Consider the following 15,884-nt stretch of genomic DNA (forward strand, 5'->3'; position numbering starts at 1 on the left):
GGTGATAGGTGCTCATCCAAGGGTAAAACTTGGCTGGGCTTGTAAGCGCCCTAGGTTTATTAGCCTAGTAACCTCCTATGATCCTATAATGGCACGGACAGCACTTCTTACCAGATCTGAAAGATACCTGCTACACAAATATGGCAGACTAGATAAATAATGTGCCATTTTCTGCATAATCTAACAATCAACACATTATAAACTACACATGTCAAACTTTATGGGGCCAGGAAATCAAACAGAATGCATTTGAAAAATGCTTTAAAGCAAATGTTTACAAACCCTTAAAATATTTTATTCAATTATTTACCCAATGCCTGCTTTCAATATAGTATAATAGGGTATTCAGAGCTTATGTGACCACTCAGAAGGCAAAAGGTAGTGAACAAATCCTGGGCAGGTAAATGTCTACTGCAGGACTGATACACATACTCAAACACTGTGGGTATATCTACAAACAATTTAGAAGCTCACCAAATAAACTATCTGCATGCTTTTGGTATCTAACAAGAAACCAGTTCAAGTAATTCAGACTTATCAGCCTGACTAGTTTTACATGTAGACTATGCAGATAGTTACAATGGAGCTCATTAACATGATACAAGAAATCTTCTTCTATTAGATATACAACAATATTGGTCTGATAAGAAGAAATCTTGTCTTCTGAAACATGTAGCATTCTTTGAGGAGAATAGCACCACCTGATGAAGGGCTAACAGTGCATACAGCTTACTCTGAGCTTGTTAAAGCTTTTTAAAGGACCTTTATTAAAATATCACTTAAGACATAGCATATGTTCCTGTGAATTATAATTTCTGTCCAGTCTAGCCCAGCTATTGCTCCTCAGGGAATATGTAAATTCTACCCAAGTTCCTAGCACTGAAAGCAAATCTTCAACACCAAATATTTTCATAACTTTTTCAGATATCTAGCCTTTTTTGTTATGGTTTCTCTTCTAGACCCCCCCCCATAAAAGTTCCGGTACCCAACTATACATAACTTCACCTGCTGAAAGCTGATTATTTATCACAAAATTTTCTTAAGTTCCAAATAGCAGCTTTTGGTGGAATATAAATACATGCCGGCAAAATCCTCCTCCCTTGCCAATAGCCCCTAACTACCATAAATCTACCATTCTTGCTTTTTGTCCTCTTCCCTCACTACTGGAGCACCTGTAGCAATCAGCATCATTATTCCTCTCTTCATTTGTCCCTGACATTCTGCTCCATATCCATCCTGAAATCCTTTCCTTGCCAAATTCACAGCTCATATCTTTCCAAATGTGTCTCCTTTAGCATTGCTACTTGCACTTTGCATTTCTTAATAAAATTCAATACTCTTTCCTTTTGCTCTATACCTGTAAGGCCATTTACATTCCAAGATACTATGGATAGAGTAGGCATTATGATAAAAAAGCTACTATTCTCACTTATTATACATGACAGCTTTTTTTGAACGTGTATTTCCATCTTTTGTGTTACCTGCGCACACAAATGTTTGGAAGGCTGATCTTTTATGCAGTTGTTTCTTCTCATCTCCATTTGAGCCTCTGTCAATTTCTCAAGACTTCACTTTAATGAAAACCCTCAAACAAAAAACTAAATACATTTTCAGAACAGCCTCATCCCCTATTATCTTACAACAAATACACAAAATGACGTACATTTTCAATAAATTAAGTTTAACTGCCTACATGGGAACTTCTTCTTCTTCTTTCGGCTTTTCCCGGTTAGGGGTCGCCACAGCGTTTCACCTGTCCGCTCATGATTGGCAGTGGAGTTTTACGGTGTCAAGTTGCCAGCCCAGCGCCCAACCTTCCACAGAAGGCACACACATGCACGCACTAACACCTAGGGCCAATTTAGAGTGTCCAATCCACCTACAGCATGTCTTTGGGATGTGGGAGGAAACCGGAGCACCCGGAGGAAACCCACATAACCACAGGGAGGACATGCAGACTCTGCACAGAAGGCACCGCAGCTGAGGATTGAACTGGAGAACCTCTTGCTGTGAGGCGGCAATGTTAACCGTTGCACCACCGCGGCCACCCAACTGCCTACATGGGAACAAATGCCCCAAAATGGCAGCTGAACCCACAGGCAAAAATGAAAGTTACTCATGCTAAAGTACATGTTGCAGCCTGTGCTCTCACTTAAACTGATTGCTGTCTGTTCTTTTCTTATACACATTCCCCTTCCAGATGTGAAAAGCAACTTGCATGCTTTCAGAAAACATTAACTTTTAACCCTAAGAAAAAGTGCACTGGCACCCATAAAATAAAATTAAATTATGCATTGTTCTATTAAATGCATTAAAGTACTAGGGCTGCCAGAAAGGCTACTATCACTTATTTGCTTCCCATAACTTCAAACTATATTTTTTACTTAACTGCTTGTTGTTGTACTTTTTGCATTTCCCTCAGTAAAGAATGCTCAGAATTCTTAAAGTTAACTGCTTGGATCTGCAGACAGTTTGTCTCCATGTAAAAGTGGTCAGTAATGAGGAAAAAACATTAACAGCTTGCAGTTGTATGAAGGAATGTTTGAAAAATTCCTTCAAAACAGAATGTACAGAATTCCTCTGACTAACTGCCTTCAGATGAAGACTTCTCGTCTCTCACTGAGAACATTTGCTAATGGAAAAAACAAGCTAATATCTTTGCACATGCAAGAAGTTTAGCATTTTTCACGGCTTTAATCATGTTGTCTTATTTCAACCCTATTTGCTTAAAAAAACTTGTGTATACCTTTAGTCAATATTAATCTAGACATCCAATCTTGTAAAAACAAGGGAAATCATCTCAGTTCTATATGTAATATAACTAGTGTACATTTACACCCCAACCTTCACCCCATCGGCCCAAGATCATAATATAACAAATTTGCTTCTGTTCAGCATTTCTTCTCATAATACTGCAGAATCTATATTTATTACAACTAAAAGAAACACTTGTAACCTTAATATATTTAACAGATACAACAGTAACTGAAAAGACAACCTCCCACATTTAAAATATCCCTGACTGTACACTATACAAGACTGCTTTATAATACAACATGCAGTTTATATCATGAAATGCTTTATAGAAATAACAGTATTGTCTTGCTTATGGTTACATTTCTTCCCTTTATGTCCTTCTAAATGTTAAAGACAATGTGAAGTATATGCTTTACAGTCCACCCACAAGTTAAAGTCAGCAAAAGTCCAGTCTTTTCTTTGCCACTTTTATTTGCAAAAACATATTTCACCAATATGACTGATGCTTTATAATCTCACATTTACTCACTAATTTCAGTGTTGCCGATCTTCAACCTGATCACCTCCCTCTCCCAACACTAGACTCTGGTTCAATTCCAAGGTACTCATGTTTCTTCACGAAAATTCCTACGCTCTTTTCTTTCTCTGAAGCATTCTCCTTTGGAACACTGGAAAGTATTTCATTGGCAACGTCTCTCTAAGAGTTTTATTGCCAAAAGTATGAGATGCAGTCTCCTTCTGCTTGCTGGCTCACTTTTTGGTGGATAAACTTTTTCATTTCCTCCTTACCCTGTTCTGCATCAAAAATGTCTTTGATCCTCAAAGAAAAATAATACTCAAAGGAAAGCTGAATACAGGAGTGTGAATCTCACATTTGCCTCTCCACATTCCCTGGGATAAATTTGCTTATCTTCTTCCAGGTGTACAGTGAATGATATTTTTTTAGAAACGCTCTGCTGTCTCCAGTTTTTAATACTTTCCCCTTCTGACACAGTTTTGCCAAGATAAACTGTTTCTGTTGGTATGGCTGCATCGTTACTAATATAAGTCTTGTCTTCTTTCTCATGGCCAAGTTTGGAGCATACAGTTGATGTGCCCTTTCAATTAAAAAATCCTGCTGTGGAACACCAGTCCACTTGCTTATTTGTGTTTTCATAAAATTAGTATAGTCTGTTCCTACCAGCTTCTCTGGTATAGCAGAGGATTTCAGATTTTTTTTCTGTAGGCTATGTATTCTAACTCCACTATTTGTTTTTGAAACAGTTCTTGAGAACCTCATACTCAGCCAAACTTTTCATTTCAGCCTCTGATTTCTGCAGTTTAACAGTTCATCTAAATAGCTAGTTAAAGCTTCATCTATTTTTCCAGCTTTTTGTTATCTGAATTGATATATTCCTTCAATGTTTCATTTATTTAATCAACTCTGAGAACATCTGATTTATTTTTCCTCAAAATTACCGGAAGCTATTTCTTGAACCAACGCTGAAGCTTGAACTGCTTTTTTACTGAAGAGCTGCAGGATCCTTCCCATCCAGTGTTTTCTCTTCACCTTTTTCTGGATGATTTTCTTTCAGGTTCTCCAAATTTCTTCTTTGCTGGCATCCACGCAGTGTACTTACTAGCCAGTAATGAATTTTAGCCAAATAACAGTTTCAATGGCGCCCCTTTCTCTCAGTTTCTATTTTTACACTGGGAGAAATTAAATTAAGCTGTTGATCAGTGTGCATCTATATTGGAATTACTGACTTTGTGAAAGCGTTTGACACTACTTTACATAAGGGAATAACTAATAAATAAAAAGAATGAAAAAAAAAAAAGAGCCACATGTAATTCAGTAGGAAAATACTGATTATTAACAATGGGAAGCAACAAGTAAGGGCGAGGGTTATCTATCAAAAGGGGTTACCAGTAGTATCCCTCAGAATTCTACTATGGGGCCACTTTGTTTTGGAGTGAGAAATGGGCTGCAGACAGCCAAACATATGTTGATGACTGCAAATCAAGTAACATAATTATTTCAATAAAAGATGGTAAAGTTCTCCATGATCACCTAAAATACACACCTGGCGCCAAAGTAATGACTTCATCTTTAATGCTAGCAAATGTAACATCATGTGATTTAGCAAAAAGAGCATTAAATTACAAAATGCATGGCCAAATTATAAAAAAGACATTATAAAACAATTTAAAATCTGACCAATGTGTATCTACCAGTATCAGAAAAGCAAATTCTGCAGCACATCTAATTCTATAGGGCATCTCTAGTCATACTAGGAGAAATTACTGAATCATAACCCAACAATGAATACAACCCTACATTATGCCAGCCTTCAAAGAAGTCACCAAAAAAAACATGACTAGGGATGATTCCTTAGTGGAAACACGAATTTGTCAGAATTCCTGAACAATTCAGAAAGGCTTCATGACATGTCATTACATTCCATTTCTTACATGTTACTAACATAAGACCTCAGAATGTTTTACAAAGCAAAGCTTGAACCAGTCTATCCGAAAGTCTATGAATGGAATACACCATTAAGGGTAAGCTAACACTATCCCCATCGGGATACTGAAAATAAATGCCAACAAAAGACAAAAATGTGACCGACAGATTGCACACAGCCTTGGAAGACTATGGAATATGTTTCCCCTTATATCAAACTTCTTGAAGTGCAGAAACTCATAAACTTGAAAACTGAACCTTTAAATCAATTAACCTAAAGAGTGAAGACATAGAGACTTCACAAAGAAGACAACTCAGCCAAAAACCAAAATAGACAACAAACTCCTGTGGAGCAGTATTCTTAGATACCTCACTGTGCCTCCATGCATTTCAGATAAAAGGGAAATTAACAAGCTATTCCAAGACTGTTGAGAAAAATTAAGAAATGTAAATTTGCGGCTTACCAAACAATACTTTTTGATGTACACGGGTGTGAAAAAAACTGTAAATTTGATCCAATTATACTTTTCTATAGACTGGAAAGATGAACTGAATAAATGGACAACTGCTGTAGCACTCAAGGGTATGCTTCCAAAAAAAAGCACAAAATACGTACCAAACTGACAAGCTTGTTATATGAGGTATAAAGGTGTGATGCCATCATCTCTGCTGTGGCTAGCTTTGGAGGTTGAAGTAAAGAGTTTAGCCTGTCTACAATACTAATATCCACCTCAGAGAAAACTGGAAGTAGCTCTAGCTGTAACTCTGCCTTCTGTGGTACACAGCTTAGTCTCGCTTGACTTCCCTAAAGATAGAAAATTAAAATTTTTCATGAGTAAATTAGTAAACACAAAATTCAGCCATCACACAAATTTATAGCAATAACAATTTTATTTACAAAATAATTTTTTTTATCAAGGTATTGTACAAAGACACAGTAGAATCTACCAATACTATCAGTCATACCAGCAACCTCTTAGCACAAGAAATCTAGACAATGCAAACAAAATAATCAGTGCTCTACCCCAGTTACCAAATTGAATGAATGAATGAATTAATTGATTAATACATAAAATAATGAGACAAATGGCCAAAATCTGGGCCAGATTTTATTTGCTGCTCTTACAATCTTAGAAAGTTGCTAGAAAAACAAGTTTTGTGTTAGCATGCATTTTCTGAAGGATATGAAGTCTGAAACTCAGATGTCTGCCATTATTCGGAAATTTCAGTCTTCAATAGTTTTGGTATGTTGTCTGTCAAATCATGAGGTAAAAGTCTGGACATTTTGCAGAAATCTGACAGGTATAAGGTACACTATCAATACATCCTCTAGTTAACTGCTTAATCCTGTTCAGGATCACAAGAGAGCCAGAAGGCTCTCTTGGTACTCAAGGGACACAAGGCAGACAAACAAATCTTGGCAGGGTGCCAGCCTATCAAAGGATGTGTGTGTATTTGCACACGCATGTGCTAAGAGAGACACACACACGCAAACCCATTCTCTCTCACCCTCCCTCTCTCTGTCTTAGTCAAAGTACGCAAACAATTTACAGAATCATTAAGCATTGTGAGATTGTGAGGCAGCTACTCTGGCTGCTGTGCTGCTATCTTGAACTGCTACAAGTGCACAAACATAAGCTCTCCCTCTCACTATACATATACATATATATATATATATATATATACATATATGTGTGTGTGTGTATATATATATATATATATATATATATATATATATATATATATATATATACACACATATATAGAATGGTTGTGGAATCTTACCATAAAAGTAGATGTTCCAGCAATTACTGCTGCTGTAGCCTTAGCTATATGCAGGATACAATGGCTAGCCAGCTTCCAAAAATTTAGGGCACTTCCCACATGCTCATACCATTAGTAAGCTCGAGATGAGCTGAATAAAAGATTTTTGGCACCATGCCCTTCAGAACTTTCATGCCAATGGACAGAGGGAAGCTGAGCCCTGAAAGGACAATGCTAGGGATAACAAAATATAAATGTCTACATCTTGGCATAAACAACACACCAAAATACAAAGGGGATGGAGGGAGGGAGCAGCTACTGCAGCAGTGATCACCTGAACATCTACACTTAAGGTAAGTTTACCTACACATTGGTACTATGCTCATATCCTAATCACTGCTGCTGTAGCCTTAAATACATGGGTAGATTACCCTTGGTTACTACATTTGGGAGGTGGAAGAGGAAGGCTCCAGGAACCACTGGAGAATAGTATTAGCAAAGCATGATCTAGACCTGCAGAAGGACTCAAGCTTGTAACACCTTGTAAATGTATGTTTAGAGGACCAAGTTACTGCTTCTACAACACTTTCAGTATCCAACCCTCTTCAAAAAAAAAAAAAAGAAAGAGATGAAGCGAAGGCTATGGAAGAGTAGGCCTCGACTCTCCCTGGAATAGTTTTGTTGCGGTCAGTATAGCAAAAGGTAATAGCTTAGACAACTATTTGGAAACAAAAAAAGCAACCAGCCAGTAAATCCACAGATTTATTATACGATAAAACTCTGACGTCTCGGCTCTTATCAAAGCCTTCAAGGACTCCTTGAAGGCTTTGATAAGAGCCGAGATGTCAGAGTTTTATCGTATAATAAATCTGTGGATTTACTGGCTGGTTGCTTTTTTTGCTTGTTCCTGTTCTTGTGGCTTTTGAACTATTTGGAAACAGTCTGTTTTGACATGGGTTGTCCATTCTTCTTAACGTCACAAGAAATGAACAATGGATCCAAAGATCTGAAAGCTTTAGTTCTATCAAGAGTTGTCTTTGGACATCTAAAAAATCCTTTCTCCTTTCTCCCTCATTTTAGGTTCAGGAAAGAAAATGCGGAGATGGATAATTTAGTAAACTTGGATACCACTTTAGGCATAAAAGGAGGATTAGTTCTCAAAGAAACACTGACTGTCTCTGGGGAAAATGAGATAAGGTTGACTCACCATAAGAGCTTGCAACTAAGATACACTTCATGCAGAAGTCAAAGCAATCAGTAAATCAGTTTTCCATGTAAAGAACCTCAAGTCAGCGAGATTAGCAGGTTCAAATGGAGCAAGTGCTTGCTTCTCTAACAAAAAATTAAGATCTCAAAAAGGGGCCAACAGTTTTCTTAAAGGCTAGTAATGCAAAACCCTCTTCAAAAATATTTTATCATGAGAATATACTGGAAGAGGAGGATGCATGAGCAGACATAATGAAATGGCAGACAAATGAACCTTGCTGGTGGAGTAAGAAAGGCATAGGAAAGTTAACTCATGCAAATATTGAAAAAACAGAGAAGCATTAGCCATGAATGGGTGTTGGTTATGCTGTTTGTATCAACTAATAAACCTTTTCCATTTCCTAACATATGATTTTCTAGTAGCGGGCTTTTTGTCTCCATTAGTACCCAATCTACATCCTCAGTAACCAAGTGCCTAAATGAAATAAAGACTATTATCCAGGCAGTCAGTTGAAGTTGACTGGGGATGGAGTGTATAAAACACCCCTGATCTTATGTGAGTAAATCCATTCTGTGAGGAAGCCTGTGGTAATTGCCCCTGGCCATTTGCAAAAGAAGGGAGGAATTTCCCACTGTTACCTGGATCAGAAGGGAGATACCACAATGATATTGGGGGTTACTTTCTGAATCTTTAGAAGTACCCTGGATATCAGTGGAAAGTGTGGGAAAAACATACAGGAACATTCCTGCCCAAGGTAAGGAAAAGGCATCTGTCTTGCAGGCCCTCTTTCATGAGGTCCTAGAGCAGAATCTTGACATCTGACTGTTCAGGCAGGAGGCAGATAACTCTACTTGATGAACTTCCCACAGATGGATTACATCTCGGAAGACCCCCTGATCTAGTTTCCATAAAACAAGGTCTGCCCTTGTCCTGCCCAGCTTGACTGCCACACAATTTTGGTCTGACTGAATGAAGGATGCTTGTAGAGTGACACTATGCTGTGAAGATATATCCCAAGATAACATGGCCAGTCTGCACAGAATGGTAAGACCTGGTTCCCCCTTGCTTGTTAATGTTTCATATGACTGTGGTATTGTCTGTAGCAACTTGAAAAAGTCCAGGGGACCAAAGATGATTCAGAGAGTTGGGTGCCCTGATCAAGGACAGATGCACGTGCATAAATATAAAAGAGATGCTCACCCTGATGTCCCACACACATTCTACTTTTATCACTTCTGAAGCCGCTCCTGAAGCAAAGTCTGAGGTGTCTGTGGTGACTGACTACTTTGGAACATGAAGGGTGAAGAGGAGACCAGGATTTTAGAAAATGTGCTGTTTCTACCAAGCAATTTCTCTTCTGACAAACCCCAGCACTGGGATTTGAAAAGACAAAGGATACTGCTGCTGCAACAAAAAAAAAAAACTTCAGATTCCAACGTATCTTTATCATGTGGAGTCTTGCCAGGGGTATCATGAGAATCATATATGCCATGAGACCTAAAACCCAGAGGTATTCCCTTACATTGACCAAAGTCTGACTGTAAAACCTTAGAAACAGATGAAGATACAGACTTATTTTTTTAATGTGAAAGAAAATGGTTTTTGAAATGAAGTATCTAGCTGACATCCAGGGAAACTATCCTATGTGAAGGAGCCAAAAAAGGCTTTTGAATGTTCTCTTGAAATGCCGGCTTGTGTAAGAGATCTCTCACCCAAGTGAGACATTCTTGACACTTTCAAAAAGACTCTGCAAAGATAAGAAAATCATCTACAGATGGAAAAATGTGGATACCCTGGAACCCGCAATGAGCTACAACTGGAGTTAGACACTTTGTGAACACTATTGGTGCTGCTGATAAACTCAAAGGTTAAGGGAGAAAACTGACAATGTGATCCAGACATACAAAACCTTAAGAAAAGGATGAAGTCTGGATGAATAGGGATGTGATGAAAAGAAACTTTTAAATCGATTTTTACCACAAAACTCGAATGAGGTAGTAGTAACAGTATCTGAAGTGACAGGATTTTAAATTGGGCATGATCATAAACAGGTTCAGAAAAGAAAGATCCAGAACTAGTCTCCAACCATTTTTCTATTTTTGGCACTAAAAACATCCTTGAATAAAAAACCCTTTCCCAATCTGGGAAGGAGGATGAAGTGGTTCTATCACTCATTAGGACAACATGATTTGAAGGACAAAGCAAAAAAAAAAAAAAAAAAAAAAAAAAAAAAAAAAAAAAAAAAAAAGACTCCCTCCCAAAGTCACCTGTAACCATGATGAATGATCTTCAGAACTCACTTGTCTGGAACTATCTGTTGCCAAAAAGAAAAGTGGAGATTCAAACTTTCATAAAAGGAAAAAGGGGGGGGGGGGGAGACAAGGCCCCTTACACCGTCATTCTAACTTGTTGGACTTACCATGGTTTTGGGAGATCCAGAACTCTTTTTGGAACCTTCATGCCATTTTTTTTAAGAATATGTTTACCTACATTTTGTTGAGACTGCTTATTTTGTCTTTTTTCAAAACTGGATGAGTTAGAGACTCCCTTACAAAATTTGGTAAAGGAGGGCTGAAAAATCTTGCAGATTCCCTGTATCGACTTATCTCTTATCTGCAGCAGGGGAACTAATAAGTAAATCTCTATCCAAAAGAGAATTTAAAATCTAATTCTTCATATCATCTGGCAGTTTAGAGAAAGCAACCAGACAAACCTTCTCAAAACAGTATCAATGGCCTTAGCCCTGGAAGAAACATTGGATGAATGTAGAGTTGCTGAACGTAATTTCGGCAAATGGGGGAAAAAAAAAAACATTCACCAAAATTACTTTCAGCAAAAAATACATTTTTTTTTTTGCAGGGGGCATACCAACTCCGAGGTTGTACAATAGTGGAGAAAAAAAAAAAAAAACTTCAGTGCTGGCAAAAGTAGTTTCAATGAATAACAGTCACTCTTTCTGTATCCGCTGAAATTACCTTTGTCCACAAGAAACATTCCTGAAGTATCAACAGTCATATACACACTCACTGTAAACAACAAGTTGTGACTTGTAAAATAGAAGAAACTAAACTTAAAGCATAATTTTCCCTCATAAGAAGAAACTGCAGAAAAGTTATTCTTCATACTTCCATAGTTAGTCTGAGTAAACTTTAACATAAGAGACTGAAATTCAAAATTTTGAAAATCAAAGTTGTAGAAGCATACACTTTTTCCCATACTTATCAATAATCTTTTCATCCTTGTCAGAAAGAATAGGACTGGAATTAAACAAAAGTTATGTACTTAACATAACTATAAAACTGTGCTGTCTGCTTCCATCTTTTCTCAACAGATGAGTCTTTGGATCCATACTTGGATCTGACTTCAGCCACTCTAGACTTTGAATCCAAAGTTCATGCTCCTCCCCTTACCCATAATCACCTACTGTCCTTAACAATACCTCAGATTAAGTTTGCCATGAACCCAAAATGGAAAGAATCCTACACATAAAGATCAGACTCCTAAAATTCAATATTCTGCTTAAGTTCTGCTCTGGAGCTCAAAGCAAGTAAAGAACAGACCCAGAAGACAGGACATGCGGTCATACCAGGAACCAATACAAGATGACTTCCAAAATAATGTAAGGGGTAAGGAGGTCATGAAGCTGAGGAAGAATGGAATCAGACAACACAGATATATCATTATAATAACCTTTGTATCTGATGTTTTCTCTTTCTTAAGTTCCTCAAAAGAAGAGACAGAGTCTCCAGCTAATAAACTCTTGGTGTGGTCTTCTCATGGACGGATATTCCAGAGGATAGCTGAACCAAAAGCACCCCTATATCTGGACAGCAAATTCAATTTATGAAAAATTAAAGCATGGACTCTGGACCAAGTTGCAGCAGCAGCGTACGTATCAGCAATAGAAGCCCTTGAGAAGACTGCAGTAGAAGTATACACGGATCTGGTTGAATGAGACTTAATAGGTTTGGGTAAAGTCAGGCCCTTATCCTTGTATACATACATGATGTAGTCAGGCAACCATCTAAATACAGTCACATTGGAAACTCCATGTCCCAGTTTGGCTTTTGAGAAAGAGACAAACAGTTGATCAAACTTTCTAATACTCATGGTAGAGTGGAGATAGAAATGGACCTGATGACACACACCCAACCAGGTGCAGCATGTACTCCCCTTTGTTGGTAAAATTAGGGAAGAAAACAGAAGACTGATGGATTGTTTAAGTGAAGCCTCAGTAGCTACCTTAGGAATAAAGGATGGGCTGGTTCACAAAGATATCCTATTCTTATGAAGAATAAGGTAAAGAGATTTCCAAGACATGCAGTTCTGATGCTCTAAGGGCTGAAGTGACTGTCACAAAAAGACAATGTTTTCCTAGCCAGAAATCTGACATCCACTTTAGCTGCATGTTCAAAAGGTGTTTAATAAGGGGTTCCTATTAGAATAACGAAAAAGCATTTTGTCGAATGCGTTTTTGTTGACACATAAAGAGCGAACAGGCAAAACAGCGAAGCGGCTGTTCAGCGAATTCTTTCCCTGGGAAAGAAGTCGCTTGACCGCTTCGTTGCTTTGCCATGTTCTGCACTATAGTGTGGTCCCTTGTCCAGTATAGCTCCCAAGCATAAATGTGCAAGAGTTACTGACCTTAGGGTTAGGGTCGGGTTAAGGTAAGTGCATATGTATGAAAGTGTTTACATTTTTGTTTTTTGCGTTAGATGTACAGTTGAGTTAAGTGCATATGTGTTTTAAGCTGTTTACTTTTGTTTGGGGGAGGTAGAATTAGGGTTAAGGTAAGTGTGTATGTGTTTGGAACTGTTTACGTAAATGTGCAACAGTTACTGACCTTAGGGTTAGGGTGCAGGTTAAGGTAAGTGCATATGTTTTAAAATGTTTACTTTTTTTTTCCGTTAGATGTATGGTTGGGTTACATGCATATGTATTTTCAGCTGTTTACTGTTTTTTTTTTTTTTGGGGGGGGTACAATTAGGGTTAAGGTACGTGTGTATGTGTTTGGAAGTATTTACTGTATTTTTTTTTTGGATGGAAAAGCGATTTCTTTCCCTAGGAAAGAAATCGTTGTTCTGAGGTGTCAACATTTTCAGCGTTTGCTGAAAAAGGGTCGATGAAACATCGTTCGCTGTTTTAAGCGTTCGATGTTTCAATACAGACCCTTTAGTAAGAGCTTGTAGCATAATGGTAATATCCCAATGAGGAGTAGGATTCTTAAGAGAAGGCCTAAGAAGGAAAGTGCTTCTTAAGAAGGCCTTGAATAATCCAAGAGAGGAGATACATGAATGACCTTCTCCAATATGAAAATATGAAATTGCATTTAGCTGGATTTTTATAGCAGAGTAGCTGGGCCTGTTGTGAAAAGGGAAAGCCAGAAAGTCAAACAGCTGGAAGAGGAGCCAAAAAAGTATCAAGATTCCCCTGAGAGGCCCAAACAGAAAACTTTTACCATTTGCTTTTTTAAATCTTCCTGGCAGAGAGTCTTTTAGATGACGTAGGAATGTGGATTACTGGGGAAGAAAGCCTGAAATGACTAGCTATCACAGTAAGTGGTGAAACCAAGTAGTTAGCTTGATGTCTTGAAAGTCTGGGAGAAGCATTCTGGACAGATGAGAGAGAAGATCTGGTTTGGTGTCCAGTACCTAAGGTCGGTGTACCAAATGAGGCCCGAGGAAGCTAAACCACACCTGTGGAGGCCAAAAAGGGGCAATGATGATGACCATGATCTTCCTCTTCGATGTTTTCTGAAAAATTTTGGTATGAGAGGGGGTAAGAGGAAAAGCATGCAGGAGCCCAAAGGCCTAATGTGGGTCAGAGCATCCCTCAGTGACGCCCCCCTTCTGGGGAATCAGGGCAAAGTACCTGCTGCACTTCATATTGTGAAGGGAGGTAAAGGAACTGCAGGACAGTCAATCCTAGAGACAAAAAAAAAAATCTGTCCAACATGTCTGCCAGAATACCAGATTTCCCCAAGATGTGCACTGCTATCAGAAAGCGAACAGAATATATCTTCCATTGCCAAACTCTCATCACTTTGAAATAACGGATAGGAACGTTTTCCCAGGTTGTTGATGTACCAGACCATTGACATGATGGCCATCCAAATGGCTAACACTCTTGGAGGTGGGACATCATGAAAGGCCTGCAATGTTATGAGGACTGCTCTCATCTTCAGAACACTGATGTGAAGACTGGCCTTGGAGGGGGACCGTGTGCTTTGGGCAATCTTAACAGGTAGTGCCCTCCACCTCAGCTGAGATGCGTCCATGGTCACTGTGGCCTTGGGAGAAAGAGGGACAAATGGAAGACTTTTGGGGACTTGAGTCACCACCATATGTATGTCCTGCAAATTCTGTTAGTCATATTTGAAAACTCATGGGTTGATGTTTGAGAGGCCATTGTAGTGAAAGTGTCCAATGGAGAACTCTCATGTGGTATCTGGCTAGAGGGACCAACATAATGAAGGAAGCTATTGATCTTAGGAGTGGGAGAATCAGTTTTTTAGGTGGCTTTTGGCAGGAAAGGACCTGTAATGCCTGATTCTGTCTGGTAGTCAACTTCTTCTCTGGAATTCTTGCAATCTGACATGCCATATCCAGGTGAACATCTATAAACTCTAATGTCTGGACCACGATAGCCAGTTAAGAACAGAAGTGGAGCAAGGTGTCCCTGGCACAGATGAGGAGATTCCTGGTAGGGGTGGAAATGAGCCAGTCGTCTAGGTATGTGAACACTCGGAACCCCTGTAGTCTGAGCCGATCTGCAACCACCACACTACACATGGTGAACACCCGGCGGACTGTAGTGAGACGAAAGGGAACTGCCCTGAATTGAAAATTGCAGTCACCCAGATGGAAATGGAGAAATCTTCTGGATTACCTGTTCATCATAATGCAGTAGTACACATCCTGATAGTCTACTGAGCACATCCACTCATTCTTCTTCAACAAGGGAGGGATGGACTATACCGTGACCATAAGAAACTTCATTTGTCTAGTAAACTGGTTGGTCCCAATCGGTTTTTGGCACTAAAAAAAAATCTTGAGTAAGTTCTGGGGGTCGTGCTGGTCTGATGGGACTTCCTGGATGACCCAAATGTCCTGCAACTTTTTTAATTTCTAGAACTGCTGCTTTTCTTTAGAAGGGTGGAACATTAGAAAGTTTTTTTGATGAGGTGAGAAAGGGAATTGAATAGCCTCTGGTTATAATCTTCTGCACCCTCATGTAGATGGATGTCTAGTCTTGGGGTGCAGGCATAAGTGCCCCCTCCAGAATGCCTCCAGTATGTGGCAGTTGGGCATCTGTTCAGGAGCACTGATAAGGCCTATCTGAGAATGGACCCTAGAAGATTTAATTTTGTAGACTTCCTCTACCACTGGGTCGATGTCCACCAGAAGTACTGTCCATTCTGCCATGCAGGAGGGGTACAGCCACATCAGGTTCCTTCCGTTCCCACTTTGAGATCAAGTAAATCATCTCATCCATGAAAGGGACCATCCAAAAATTAGCTGGGCCACACCCAAAGGCCTCAAGAAACACTGACTGGGAGGGTGGCTTCAAAGACCATACCCAATTTTGTCTCAACAGTTTGAAAATCTTTCCAAACAAGATGTACTCAAGTGGTGATCCTGAGGACCCCACCCTTTCATCAAAATCAGTGTCTTCAGTGAGCAATTCCTGTGGGGAGTCCATATCCCTCCTCTG

At 39.0% G+C, this 15,884-nt stretch overlaps 1 protein-coding gene across 1 annotated transcript in view; it reads right to left on the reverse strand.

The window, feature by feature from the left end:
• ATG2B (autophagy related 2B) overlaps positions 1-15,884 on the reverse strand; it is a 1,825,281-nt gene that overhangs the window by 1,214,618 nt on the left and 594,779 nt on the right. Inside the window, exon 13 of the mRNA XM_044074646.1 lies at positions 5,817-6,005. Within this exon, the coding sequence (XP_043930581.1) occupies positions 5,817-6,005 (189 nt within the window). The remainder of the gene's footprint in view (positions 1-5,816; positions 6,006-15,884) is intronic.

This window comes from Protopterus annectens, chromosome 6.part0 (genome assembly GCF_019279795.1).
Source record: "Protopterus annectens isolate FY-2018-M chromosome 6.part0, PAN1.0, whole genome shotgun sequence".
Taxonomy (NCBI): Eukaryota; Metazoa; Chordata; order Ceratodontiformes; family Protopteridae; genus Protopterus; species Protopterus annectens.